The sequence below is a fragment of the Brachyhypopomus gauderio genome, chromosome 12 (assembly GCF_052324685.1).
Source record: "Brachyhypopomus gauderio isolate BG-103 chromosome 12, BGAUD_0.2, whole genome shotgun sequence".
In the NCBI taxonomy this organism is placed as follows: domain Eukaryota; kingdom Metazoa; phylum Chordata; class Actinopteri; order Gymnotiformes; family Hypopomidae; genus Brachyhypopomus; species Brachyhypopomus gauderio.
In genome coordinates, this window is record NC_135222.1 from 5,404,752 (window position 1) to 5,418,832 (window position 14,081).

General features: G+C 43.6%; 1 protein-coding gene across 2 annotated transcripts; it reads right to left on the minus strand.

Moving 5' to 3' along the window:
- Positions 1-11,695, minus strand: fam163ab (family with sequence similarity 163 member Ab). 2 transcript variants are annotated; one of them, XM_077024104.1, is made up of 3 exons: positions 11,538-11,695; positions 2,030-2,144; positions 1-1,876 (listed from the first exon to the last, which is right to left on the minus strand). In XM_077024104.1, the coding sequence occupies exons 2-3, from the start codon at positions 2,120-2,122 to the stop codon at positions 1,514-1,516; spliced, it is 456 nt and encodes a 151-aa protein (XP_076880219.1). In that variant the 5' UTR covers positions 2,123-2,144; positions 11,538-11,695; the 3' UTR covers positions 1-1,513. The 2 variants fall into 2 exon arrangements, with proteins under 2 accessions (XP_076880219.1, XP_076880218.1); XM_077024103.1 differs by lacking the exon at positions 11,538-11,695 and adding an exon at positions 10,909-11,317.
- Positions 11,696-14,081: the final 2,386 nt, after the last annotated feature.

The window sequence follows — 14,081 nt, forward strand, 5'->3', positions numbered from 1 at the left end:
TTTGAGCTCTAAAGGTGATAAAATAAAAACGATTGTAAGGTTAGAAATACATTGGAAATGCTATTTAGTAATGATTATTTATTTCTTTTTGCATTGCTGTTTCACTATACCTTTCAAAGGTTTACTGGTATTCTATGCTAGAAAGACTAGATTCTTCTCACATGATTAACAAACTCTTTATTTGAACAGATCTGTTTTACTTTAGAATGTGAACGTATTGATCTTATAAAATATTTTCTTGGTGTAACAAATTATCCAAGCATATCATGTTATATAACATATGAAAAACCTAACAGTAATAGGATCTTGAAATAAGGTATATTTGCTGAGAACAGGTTACATAACAGATGCATTGTTGGCTAGATTAATTTTAGGCAGTCTGTTTTACAAATATATACAGACCTAAAGGAATGAATAAAGCACACTATATATCAGTAAATTAATAAACCCAGAATTACCCCTCCAAGTCTAATTTACTCCCTATTGTAAAATCTTTGGCTAGACCCAATAATTTATACATACAACAAAAAATGACTTGTTTTTTAGCATTTTTAAAAAGGGACTAAAGTTAGAAGAATCTCCCATTTTGGATAATAATGTTATAGTGTGTGTGAAATTAATTTAAATTTTGATGTAAATAAAAACAATTTGAAAAAAATCGAAATTAAAAAAATTTGGTCTATTTAGAATTCCAAATGTTGCTTTTAATGAGAATTAAATCTGTTCCCTGCTCAATATTACTTTTGAACCTTGTAATAATTACAAAAATGATGAATGGCTTTCGCGTTATTTAAAAAATACAGATATTAATGTTTTATGCAACCTCATTTTCTTTTTTCTTTGTGGTTTGATGAAAATTTGGAAAATGCTAGATTAATCGATGCTTTGAGGCTTCATGTCTTTGTATTGGCTTCTCTCATTCTTTATGCACATAGGTTTTGCATAGAGAAAGCTGTGGAAATAGTCCATTGCTATTATTCTGTAAAACTAATTAAAATCTTCGGCTGTTCACTCTTTTAGTTTCCATTTTGTTATATTTCAATCTTCTGCTTATACTGAAGACATTTTAATGTTATTTTATTGTTGCAAACATAGAAAAAAGCAGCAGATGAGACTTCATGTTGGGTAGCCCTCATAAAGTAAAGCCAGGAAGCCCAAACTCAACAGATGCCTGAATTTAGGAGATGACCTGTACTGATTAAAAGAGATAAGGACTTCCTGGGGTATCAGGAAACTTCACCCAAGTCTTAGCCGGGTGAGTGACCAAGAAAGACTGATGGTTTCAGCAACAGCAAACATGTATCTGTGTAAAACATTTGAATTCTTTAGGATCTGGATAGGAAGCATTGAACAATATAGCAATCGTGAACTCCATGGCCCACACGCTTCCCACAAAGTCTCCCCTGATCCCCAAGTAACCCCAGAGTACTTTGTGCTACAGTGGTCAGGCTCAGGAAGAGCATGTTATTGGCCGAAGGGAATGGGGGAGGGGCATTAGCGCATACACCGCCAATCAGACCTCGGTGCTGATGGCGCGTGTGCTGCAGTAGAAGTCCGGCAGGGTGTGAGAGTTCGGCAGGGCGCCATGCGTGGACGGCAGCGTGAGGGACAGGGACAAGCTGTCGTGGTGGGCGGGCGTGTAGCCGATGCGCATGGCCCCGTTGCACGCCTCGCCCGGCGTGCGGATGTAGAGGGAGGAGCCATAGGGCGAGCAGGCGGGACAGAAGGCGGTGGGCGGAGCCGATCTGGGCGACAGGGGCAGCGGGCCGAGTCCAGCGGCGTCCACCCGGAGAGGGCTGCTGAGGTCACGGGCCAACTGGGTCTGTGAGCAAGACGCAGAGTCCGGATCGGACCCATCCTTCTTACAGCAGTAATACTGAGAGAGAGAGAGAGAGAGAAAGGAGAGAAAGACGGTTACGAGGCAGACGGACACCTGTTGTTAGACACCTCTATGTGTGGCATATGCGGGTGCTTGCGTCCAGTAGGTGGGGCTGCGTGTAGCGGACGCACCTGCCCCTTCACAGCTCACCTGAAGACGACAGTAGCACAGCACCACGATGATACACAGCAGGATCACTGCTGCGAGTATTCCTCCAGTAATGACAACAGTTCCCGCTGTCATTCGACCAAATCCCCATCAAACTCTATCGGCAAAAAGAGTCACAGGCTCCTGTCAAGCTGGGGAAACATTACTGAAGACAGCAGACAGTTAACGCATGTGGACAGAATATACGGTACACTTGCGCAATGTTTACAGACCTACTGTAGTTGGAGATGCAGAAAACAAAGTGGATCACAAGATGGCACCATATAACCATAAAAATGAAACAAGGTTTTCAGACTGCATACGTGCAAACCAGCACACAGTGGTAAGTCAAAATAAAATCTCTGCCTAAATCAATTGTTTGGAATTGTTTAACTTCCTAGAAATTATCAGAAGAGTCCCCACACAGAATGGGCTTGTGGTCATCCAGTGTTTTGTTTTCTGTTTGTGTTCCCTAGTCTGTCTCTACAGCAGCACAATCAAATCAGTCTGTCTAGTGCATTCAGTTACACAGTTCAGATCCAGCCAATCAGCAGCCCTCTGCGTGTCAATGCAGGAGGACATGGCTGCCATGGCGATTAGGATGGATGCCATGCCAACCTATAGTGTGACACACCCATAAACTATTGTTCTTACTGTCAGTCAGTTGCTGATTGGCTGGAGGGATGGACGGATGGCTGGATGTAGAGAGAGTGAGGACAGAGGTGGGAGAGAGGGGGTGGGGGGGAGGGAGGGAGAGATGAAGCGCTGGTGGGAAGGAGAGATTCTGGTCTTTTGCACGTGTGTCCTCTGGTCTTGGCTCTGTCAGCAGGGGTGTGAGTGTGTTGAAAGCAGAGGATTTGACTCAAGCTGCTCTGCAGAACCGGGTCTGAATAGGAGTGCAGATTTGATTAAGGAGCTGGCATGATGAAATGCAATCATGCAACTGAATAAGGGTAACCAAGGCTCACAGCGGGCCTTGAGAGAGAGAGAGAGAGAGAGAGAGAGAGAGAGAGAGAGATGAAGACATACCTACCACCTCTCTCTCTCTCTCTCTCTCTCTCTCTCTCTTTCTCTCTTTCTCTCCCCACATTCATTCTCTCAAGCTGTGTGGGAAAATTGCATCTCAACATTCTTCGGTTCAGTTCCGTTCAGGAAAGAGTCCTGCAGCTAAGTGGACCCCTTCCAAACATCGGCCATGTCACCAGAACAGCGTCAAACTCTATCTGTCGTATAATGCAAAACATCAGAGGGGCAGGTCCTGCCACACACAAGTCATCACACGGGTCAAACCTACGAACATGGATGGGCTCACAGAAAATCCAGTCTGATAGGTGGTTGCAGGAAGTGGTGCGCGCAGACAGCCGGGTGGAGTTCTCTCCACCCAGATTACAGCAGATTACAGAGCAGCCCACGGTGCCCTTCAGCACGCGGTGGACTGCAGCACTGATCACACTGCAGCACTGATCACACTGCCCACAGCTGCACGCTGGGTAATGCTAGGAAGCCCTGTCACTGCCTGCTAGCACAGGCAATGAATTAGTGGAGCGTGGAACGAAATGTACTGAACCACATGGGCTCATTCAGGTCTTTATGGCAGCGTTATTTTAGGTGCAATTGCAGCATTTAGGCAACATTAAAATTAAATTTACAAAAGCATAATGAAGGGGGAGCACTGACAGAGCAGCTGCTCATGTTACATTTTGTGGTTAAATAAATATCGTTTCCTGTTCTGTTAGCACACTGCGAGTTGTGTTGGATTTCCAGATTAAAACTCCATACACATGCACTGGCATAAAGGTGTTCAATTGTGTCCAAGGGGGTTGAATTATTTTTAATAGTACACTCTTTCATGCATGAGTGTACTATTCAGACAAAAATCCAGATACAAGAGCAAGTGGTGAGTGTGTGTGTGTGTGTGTGTGTGTGTGTGTGTCTGGGTGCGCGAGTGTGTGCGTGTGCGTGCGCGTGCGTGTGTGTGAGTGTGTGTGTGAGTGTGTCTGTGTGTGTGTGTGTGTGTGTGTGTGTGTGTGTGTGTGTGTGTGTACACTCAGGATCGGCCCTTGTCAGCATGGTTTGCCTCCAGTCGCCCTCCTTTATTCTACCTTAGCGGTCAGCACGCTGAGGTTTGTCGTTTCAGTTGCCACTAGCGATGTGTCCTCGGCTCTGACCCGGCTGAGCAGACTGACACATGGCCCCTCCCCTTTCTGCTCTCCCTCCATTCTGGGCACCCAGCCATCTTTTATCTCATCCCTTTCTGTCCGTCCTCATCATTTTGTCTTTCTCTCCTCTGCCATTCTGTTCTTTGTTTTGTGTTTTTTTTACCTCTTCTGCTCACGTGTCTTCCCCTTTTGTCTAGAACATTTGTCCACTGCTTATCAGGGCCCAGAGGCCCTTGTATTATTATTTTTTTAAATACAGTTTTTATTGATTGCTTTGACCTGTTTGAAGAAACTGGGAACCTCTCAGTCTTCCTCATCACCATCTCAGCAGAGCAGAGGACACCTCTTGCAAATGTGTTAACCCATTCTCATTGGATTAACACAGTTTTCACACCCTTTTGCAAAACAGTTAACGCAGATGTCATTCAAGAAGTCCAAACTTCAGGAGTTTAACTTTGGTTACAGAACAGAAACCATAAGCTCCAAGCTCTTAGACACTCCCTGATCATTATGACATCACTGAAAGCACCTGGTTGACACTTCTTCACAGAATATTTAAATTTGCAATCAGTCTGCAGGCCTGTGTTGTTCTTTGCAAGCATGGATCGAGGAGGTCTAATGCAGATGAGAGGAAGAGTGAGAGTAAGAGGTAGAGTGGTCAGAGGAAGAGGAGTCCGTGTGCGAGGTAGAGGTATAGCTGGAAGGGCTCAAGTTACCGATGAAATTCGGGCAACTGTGATTGATCATGTTGTAAATCATGGCCTTTCATTGAGAGAAGCTGGACAGAGAGTCCAACCTGTTCTCAACAGAAACACTGTTGCATCCATTGTTAGAGTTTTTCAACAGGAGAACAGGTAATGTTGCTATACAGTATATACAGAAATACAGTATCTGCAGTGATATACATTACTTCGTGTAATTTTGTCCACATTTCATGTATTCTTTATAGAATCGAAAGACTACCAGTCGGTGGTGGTAGAGGGAGAATTTTTAATGCTGAACAGGAGGCAGCCGTTGTCAACATGGTTCTGGCAAATAATGCCATTAGGCTGCGTGAAATCAAGGCAGCAGTGATTGCTGATCAAGGAGTATTTAGGAACATCCATACTGTGAGTGAGGCCACAATTGACCGCGTCCTCAGAAGGAATCATATGGCCATGAAACAGCTCTATAGAGTTCCTTTTCAGAGGAACTCTGAAGCTGTGAAGGAGGCCAGATGCCAATATGTGGAGGTAAGGAAACACAACAGTACTATACTCGTATGCCTTGTTATATCATGCAGTTACTGTAGAGTGAACTGGAGTCACTTTGACATAATTGTAATTTTGCCTTTGTAATTTTGCCTAGCGAATAATGGAGCTTGAAGCTGAGGGGGCACATCATATCTTCATTTATGTCGACGAAGCCGGCTTCAATCTTTGTAAAGTAAGGAGACGAGGAAGGAACCTCATTGGGAATAGGGCCACTATTACTGTTCCAGGGCAGAGGGGTGCCAATATAACTATGTGTGCTGCCATCTCCAATGATGGCGTCCTGTGCCATATTCCTACCATTGGCCCATACAACACTGAGCGTCTCATAGCATTCCTGAATGCCCTTTATGACATCCTGATCCCACCTCAGGAGCGAGGCCTGTTGAGGCCTGGCATGCCACGGTTCGTGATTATCTGGGACAATGTGGCGTTCCACCACTCTCGTATTGTGAATGAGTGGTTTGCAGTGCACTGTCGGATGATGGTACAATTTCTTCCTCCATACTCTCCGTTTTTAAATCCCATAGAGGAATTCTTTAGTGCATGGAGATGGAAGGTATATGATCACCGACCCTATGGACAGATGCCCTTGCTCAATGCAATGACTGCTGCTGCCCAAGATATAGATGCAGAGGCATGTCAAGGATGGATCAGGCATGCTAGACGATTTTTCCCTCGGTGCATTGCACGAGAGAATATTGAATGCGATGTGGATGAGGCCTTGTGGCCCAGGCTTCAAGAAAGGGGAGACTAGAAGAGACAGAAGACTATCACTTGTGGCTATCGCTTATACTCTTATAGTATAGACCTACTATAGTTTTTCGTTGTTTACTGTAAAATTCTGTGTTTTTTCATAATTTCTTACACAGTAATGGATTTTATTTTTATTTCCATGTATTTCTCTGTTGGAATATTTCATTTGTCAGCCACAGTCTAAAAAAATTAAGCATTTAATTAATAAAATTTGCATCAAAGCATATCTGATTCTGGATGCTTTTTTTTGCTAGAGGGTAAATTTGACTACATACAGTCACATATAGACTACAATGACAAGCAACGGTCACTGATTCACACATGAGTGCTTTATTTTGTATTTTGTTGCCCAATGTGTAATGATTGATTGGAGGTGTTTATACACTTGTGTCAAATGTGAGATGTTTGAAGGCTAAATTTACTTTTGTTGCATATTTTAAAGGTTTTGACACAAGTTTGGCCTTTTGCAAACAAAATGTGTAATTTTGAACACTGTGTCACTGTTTAGGTCTCTGTGTTAACTGTTTTGAAAAATGTGAATTTGAGTCGACGGCAGCGTCAAAACAACCAATAAAAACTGTAAAGCAAATTTAGCAGGGAAGCTCTCTGTGTTCGAGCTGGTTTGTAGAAAATAACAATAGCCTCCATCATTACGGCTTGCAACCACAAACAATACCAAGCAAAGGATAACATACAACAAAAACAAAAGGTGCCATTTCAAGATTGCACACACAAGGAATTATCAGGCACGAGAGGAAGCCCAGCCCTCTGGCCCGACGAGTTGTGTGTGTGTGTGTGTGTGTGTGGGTGTGTGTGTGTGTGTGTGTGTGTGTGTGTGTGTGTGTGTGTACTCTGGTGTGTGTGTGTGTGTGTGTGTGTGTTTGTGTGTGTGTGTGTACTCTGGGGTGTGTGTGTGTGTGTGTGTGTGTGTGTGTGTGTACTCTGGTGTGTGTGTGTGTGTGTGTGTGTGTGTGTGTGTGTGTGTGTGTGTGTGTGTGTGTGTGTGTGTGTGTGTGTACTCTGGTGTGTGTGTGTGTGTGTACTCTGGTGTGTGTGTTCATGCCATTAGACTTTTATTTTTACATCACTACTACTACTAGGTATTCTGGACAAGTGTTAATACTCCATTGATATCTTCTATCTATATAATCCACATTTTCAATTGTTTATTGTACATTATTGAGAATCAAGGGTTTTTGTTTCTGACCATCGCTAAGCTTGCAAAACAGAGTGTAATCTCAATGCACTTCTTTCATTAAGTAATGGTATAACCATTCAAAATAACTGATGCATTTAATTGAACATAATGTTTATGTCTAGCATGAAAGCATCACAAAGCAGGAAGGCGCGCCTGCTAGACCCGTGTTGGCGTCTGTAAGAAAGACAGTCGTCGCATATGACGCATGGAGTGGATGTGAAATGAGGGATGTCAGAAACTACAGCATCGGTCTTTTACCCCAAACCCGAATAGGCTGCACCCGGAAGAAAAGCATCTGTGAAAGTCCCACATAGCCACATCATCAGTCGCTCTGTTTCACCCAAGCCGAAGGCATCTGAACACGAGCTTGTAAAAGTGACTAATTAACTAGTAAGAGCTGAAGAGTGAGCCAAGTGAACCACAGCACAGAGCCCAGCAGCACCACATGCTCTGATGAGCACATGCTGCTTAAGAAGCCTGTGGCAAAGAACTGTGGGATGCAATATTAAACCCTAGAGATGGGCATGATATCTTTCTCCATAGAGACTGATATCTAAAACTATATTGTGGCAAGGTTCTCTCTCTCTCTCTCTCTCTCTCTCTCTCTCTCTCTCTTTCTCTTTCCCTTCCTCTGTCACAGGGAATCTAGCAATCCCCTGTACTTTTGCTGGGGTCCATGTTTGAGTATGTTTTACTCGACACATTTGAAGCCTTTGACACTATATTGCATGATACAAGATGAGAAGAGATGAATTCAATTCTAACATATTGTTTGTGTGAAATTAGAGAAAATAATTAAATAATGTGAAAATACAGTTATGATAATTCAGATAAAGTGCTTTCTGTCACATGTTAAATCACTATAAACCTAAAGAAACTTTAAGTAGATTAAGCAAGTTTTACTTTAGATACCTGCTTAAATTTTAACGCAAACACTTTAATACTTTAACTAAAGTGTATTTTTGAATGCTGGGTAATATTGCACTTTGTTATCATAACGTTTATTGAAGTGTAGGATCTGTGACGTCCAGGATTTGTTTACATACTGCAGGTGCCTTTGGAGTGAAAGTGAAGTGTGGAGATGTGCTCTCGTCCACACAATCACAGTGTTTTCCTAGAGTGCCAGAGCAGAGTTCTTCTCTTTTAACGGGACTCCTTGAGGTGGACTGCGTGTCAGTGCAATATCGTCTTCAGGGGGCTTTCCTGAGAGCAAGCACCCGCAAGGCATTAGTCACAGTGTTGAGCTCTCCACACGAGAGAAAGGTAAAAGGCCTTCGTGTGGCTCACACATCCACGTTCCGCTGTGGAGGCTCAGACTGACACGTCTTGGCCTTCTGCACCTCTAGACAAAGCCTGAGACGGAATTCGTGGTCAAGGGCTTAATGTGAACATATGTGCCTCTTTATCGTGGGGGATTTCATTTCTGATTAAGAGCTTCACGTGGGTTCCCCGGGGCCCAAGGACAAAGGCAGAGTCGGGTTCCGATATCCTGAAAACATTAGACGGCTACCCAAGCGCATGCACGGTGCTTCCTGTGGCATTCGGTTCATTCGCAGGGGGCTGTGGGGTGCTGCTGGGAAAAAAAACTAGGGTCACATGCGCAGAGATGCCACAGAGATGAAAAACTGAATTGGGCCAACATGGCTATGTGACTAGCAGTGTCACTCCAGCACAGTGGTTATGCTGGGTCATAACCGGGCCTGATGGCACTGTTTCATGATCATGTTTCCTGCTTGAAAGGAGAAACACTGGTGCTTATGGGTCCTTGTAGTCCAGACAGCGGGCAGCCACACCTCCCAGCCACAAAGCCCAATATTCAAGGAAGAAAAAGTGTTGCTTTGATCAGTTCACCAAATATTTAGATTACTGACATCGGAGCCAGAATATACAGATTATCTCTCAACCTGTAATCTCCTCCCGAGGGTGCCATATCCTTGGGGTCCATTTTGTATGCAGTTTTTATTTTATCCAGGGACACACACCCCTCACACCAGCCTTCACACCTGCCTTCAATGGCTATTGCTTCTTTGCCCATAGACACTGTCCCAGAACCCTCTGGAGACGATCCTACACCCAACACCATTTGTTTGTGAGGGAAGAGCACAGTGCTCACAGCTGGCATGGATCCTGGGTCTTCCAGGTGACAAGAGCTTGCTCAGCATGCTCAGAACCAGCTCACTGGCACGGTAGGATGGTGTCCTCCTCGGTGACAATATGCTCTTCTTCAGGGAGTGACCTGAAGATGCTTAGATCTTAGATGCTATCTTTCTGCACTAACCTAGAGGGGCGGACTTCTATTTGACAGTATAGTGCTTTAACAATCCTGAATTGTTGTCTTTAAGCATTTAGCTATGTACTGAGACTGAAACTTTTATTTGTTCAGGAATCGTGTATAGAAACATTCTACCATCCACAGAAAATGAAGCAATATTTCAGTATTCTTTTATCCCAAGCCCATGTATTTGACTCTCATGGCATTTACCTAATTAAGTGGGAGCTGAAGACTGTCCTAATGATTTCGAAATGTAATGCCAACCTTTTTGACAACGTCACTACCTTTGGATTTAGAAACATGAACCCACAAGAATAAGAAACAAGCTTTCAATATTTCAAATGACAATCCTGCAACAATACTTTTCCATCACCTGGCCAATTGTAGCCAGGTATTTAAGCTGATATTCCTGCTCTGTCCTTCTGTGAAAGCATTTAACTCCATGTTCCCCTGAAGAAGATCTCGCTCCACGGAATGGACCACAAAACATGATTAAGTCAAAATTATGTTTGTTTCCTCTGCTGAGTTCCTTTCCACCATTTCCCCCCTATCACTGCAAAGCTTGAGGTCAGCGTTTCCTGTGTAGTTCAATAGACCTGACCTTCCCTCTGACTAACCTGCTAGATTTATCATTTACCATTGTGACAAAGAAGAGTGGGGTGGGCTTGGTGATTAATACATTAAGTAGGAAAACACTGGAGAGTGTATTACTTCTAAGATATTACTTCAACCCAGCTCTGTAGTAAGCAGTACAGCCTAACCACTGCATCATTGCCTCTGCAGGTGATGTATGTGTGTATGAGAGAGAGAGAGAGAAAGAGAGAGAGAGAGAGAGAGAGAGAGAGAGAGACAGAGACAGAGGCAGAGATAGAGACAGAGAGATGGTAACACAGGGAGTTATAAAAATTCTATGATTTCTAGAAATGTGCTGCTCCATCAATACCAAAGAAACTGAGCCGAAATACCCGTTCTAAAAAGAATTTTTTCAGCACCTAATGTAGGCCAAGCTCGTATATTAAACGTTATTGAGTAACCGCTGAAAAGAAAATCGATATTTTTTACAATAATAGTTCAAACTGACTTAAAGATTTCTGGCCACATACACATTAGTTTTAGTTCAATGACGAGCTCGCGCAGTCTCTCGATTGCATTCACCATTTCCGCTCTTAATCCGGGCAAGGTTCTCATACAAAATAGCATAAAAACGCACCATGACCTTTATGTCAAATCGCATCATAAAAACTTACCTTTGCCTACTGTCTTTGATTCACGAGAGAGGAAATATTGATTCCAGCACAAGAGTCGCCGGAGTGCGGGCGCAGCTACGAGGTACGCTGCTGCACTATACTACTACCGAGTGTTGCCATCATCCTAACAACAGAAAAGGAAGTTCTCCGCAGTATTTGAAATTCATTCGTCTAAAATATTGGTTATCTTGTAATGCTTTCTGTCTTCGCCTCGAGTCCCGAGTCCACACGGCTGTTAATTCAGGGATTTCTGTGGATAAGATGAGATGATTTGGTTGCGGTTTCGTCCGTGTCCACTGGATACACCAGGCATCTCGCTGTATAGACGCAACAGCCCAGTGATGGATAGTTTATTCAATAAAGGTCGGTGTAGGCTACATCCACACAGGCACTGTCATTCGAAAGCGGTGAGGTGGTCTGTTGCCGGCGATGCACCGACATTTTATTAAAGAAAACATACGCTACCAATTTATAATAGGGCAAACTTATTACCAGTTTGAAATCATTCATATATCGTTTATCTTTAAAAACCCTGTAAACGTTCAAAAACTTTTTGCAGCATTAGCAGAGTAACTCTGTATATCTCATAAATTATTCCAGGCAGAGTTGTACAGATTTGCGAAACATACCTGTACATAATTCCTTATCCTTTCGGTATGGTGGGTTATTACCGATCTATGCACATTTGTTCATCAGATTCAGCAGTCGACTTTAAGCACCATGGACAGCGCTACGCGGCCCGGACCAAATACTCTTGCCATGCGGTTATCGTCCGCTCTGTGCTCAACATCCCCGAGTGATGGGGGTAACACTTTGTTTCATGTGTGATTAGGATTTAAATTATGTTCTTTGTCAAGCCACGGCGATTTGCCATAACTGGAGGAAAATTATCATTTTAAGACATTCGGTTTATTCACCTTTAAGGAAAAATGTCCTAAAGTATCGTTTTATCGATTAAAATGAGTGATTTAATTGTTCTATTTGTTCTGTCTTCACCCATAATTTGGTACCTTGAAGCTTGGGTGTCTATATTCCAGAGATCACGAGATCCAGGAGATGGGTGGGAACCGATCTCCATAGCAACCAGTCGCATCGTTGAACGCAAAAGGTCTGTGTCAATCCTTGGCTAATGTGATTTCTTTCGCAGCAGTGTTCTTTTTTCTGATACGTATCACAGCTGCCCCCACCCTTACACACACACACACACAGAGGCAGATATGAGGACAGCACATTTCACTGGCGTTAATAAACCATGCCATTCAGGTCGTCGGTAAGCCGCACCGTAATTTATTAACCAGCTTCATTCAGGCATTGATTCAATTCGTCCGTTTAATCTGACAGTGTTGAGACAGTCTTCCTGGAAAATGGTGAAGGTGATGTTGGCTGTAGACGATAGATGACTACTAGTGCATATTCATGCATTTTCATGAGTCTTTCTATTTGTAGGACCTTTGAAAGAAGTCAATAGCTAATAACAATAAGGTACAAAGGGAAAAAAACAGACCGTATGCTTTCTGCTGACAATGAAGCACACAGTGGATGTGGCTGGGTTTGGGTGGAGTACTGTCACATACGTTGACGGAGGGGCACTGATTCCTGGAGCTGCACCACGTAATATCAAGTGTTGACTGCTTGCACAGCTCGAACAAACATGATTTCAGTGTAGCATACACATCTGTCAGTTTGGTGTTAGATTTATACACTGTAAATTAAACTCTGCTCCTGTATACACAACTCAGTTGCATGAGAACTGCACACCTCTAAACATTTGGACTTTCACATTTACACATCCAACACAAAAATCTGTGACCCAATAGGACTAAATTCAAAGAAAGAGCGAAGCTGTATTTTATGAACCCTTCAGCAAAATGACCTTCCTACTGTCAAGAGACCTGACATGGCTTAGTTGTTTTCAAATCTTGAAAACCACCAATGTTGATAATTCCCCAGTGATACAAAATGCATATGCTTGTTTTTAGATCTCCATCCAGACATGGCAGCTGAGCCCAGACTTCCTTCCCCACACACTCAATTCCACGCAGCCTCCAGGGCGCTCACGTGTTTACCGAGACGGGGGGGGACACGGGGCGCTAATAAGACGCTGGTTCTTCAGCCGCTTCAGCTGAGGGGGTCTTAAGAAAAGCCCGGCCTTCCGGGGGGGGGGGGGGGGGGGGGGGTCATTAAACTCCCATTAAAACCAGCAATCGGCTAAGTGAAGGAGATCCAGCGTGGCAGGGCAGCAGGCTGCTCACAGCATCCCTCCGCCAGGCTGCTCCTGTCTCAGATACGGAGTTATGGGTGCGGCTGGATTAACGGCACGCCATTAGGGTAATTTAATATTCCCCAGGCGCTGGGCAGAGCAGTGGCCCTCCCACGGTGACCACTGCATCAAGGTGAATATTGCATGGACGAGGGCAGGAAACGGAAGGATGCATTACAGCCCATAAACACACAGCCCCCAAGAATAAATAATATAATAATAATAATAATAATAATAAAAATTAACATGACCAGCCTGCAAGGAAAATGATGAGTGAGTTTTTGTATTCATTGTCTCACTACAATTGATACACTTTTCAAATGCAGACACACTCGTCCTTTTGTACCTAGTAAACAGGACTATATACGAAATTGACAGGGACGACGACAAAAAATTTAAATAATAATAATGCAAGAGCTGAGTATATGAGGTGGAAGGCATTCAGACAGGCAGCTCTGTGATGCATGCCCTCCAGGCAAACAGGGCAGCGAGGCCACGGCTGGGTCGCTGTGACTCATTCCCAGCTGCCTTTCCAAGCCCGGAGGCATCTAAACCAACACTGATGCAGCAGAGCTCTGGGCTTGGTCCAGAGGACGACCTACACCGGGTCTGCCTACAGTCAGAAAACACACCATCTTGGGAGAACTGGCATGACAAGCTGTTTAGATTGTCATAATAACGATGCATGTGAGATATAGTGACAACAATGCAGTTATACAATAGTTCACAACAGCCACAGTGCTGGACATTTTCTCATTCTTAATACATAATTTTCATGCTCCAAACCGACAAACTAGGAAATAAATTCAAGGCTAAAAGTACCCGCAAGCAGCTTGTAAATTAACAAGCTATAGGACAGCTAATAATAAAGCCATGTCATGCTTTTAATCATTCTACCACATAAATAAATCAA

What these genes read in the sequence shown, in the direction of transcription:
- fam163ab (XM_077024104.1), bottom strand. Translation starts at nt 2,122, where the DNA reads ATGACAGCGGGAACTGTTGTCATTACTGGAGGAATACTCGCAGCAGTG. An exon ending in TGTGCTACTGTCGTCTTCAG is followed by an intron (nt 1,877 to 2,029) that starts GTGAGCTGTGAA and finishes TCTCTCTCTCAG; the next exon opens with TATTACTGCTGTAAGAAGGA.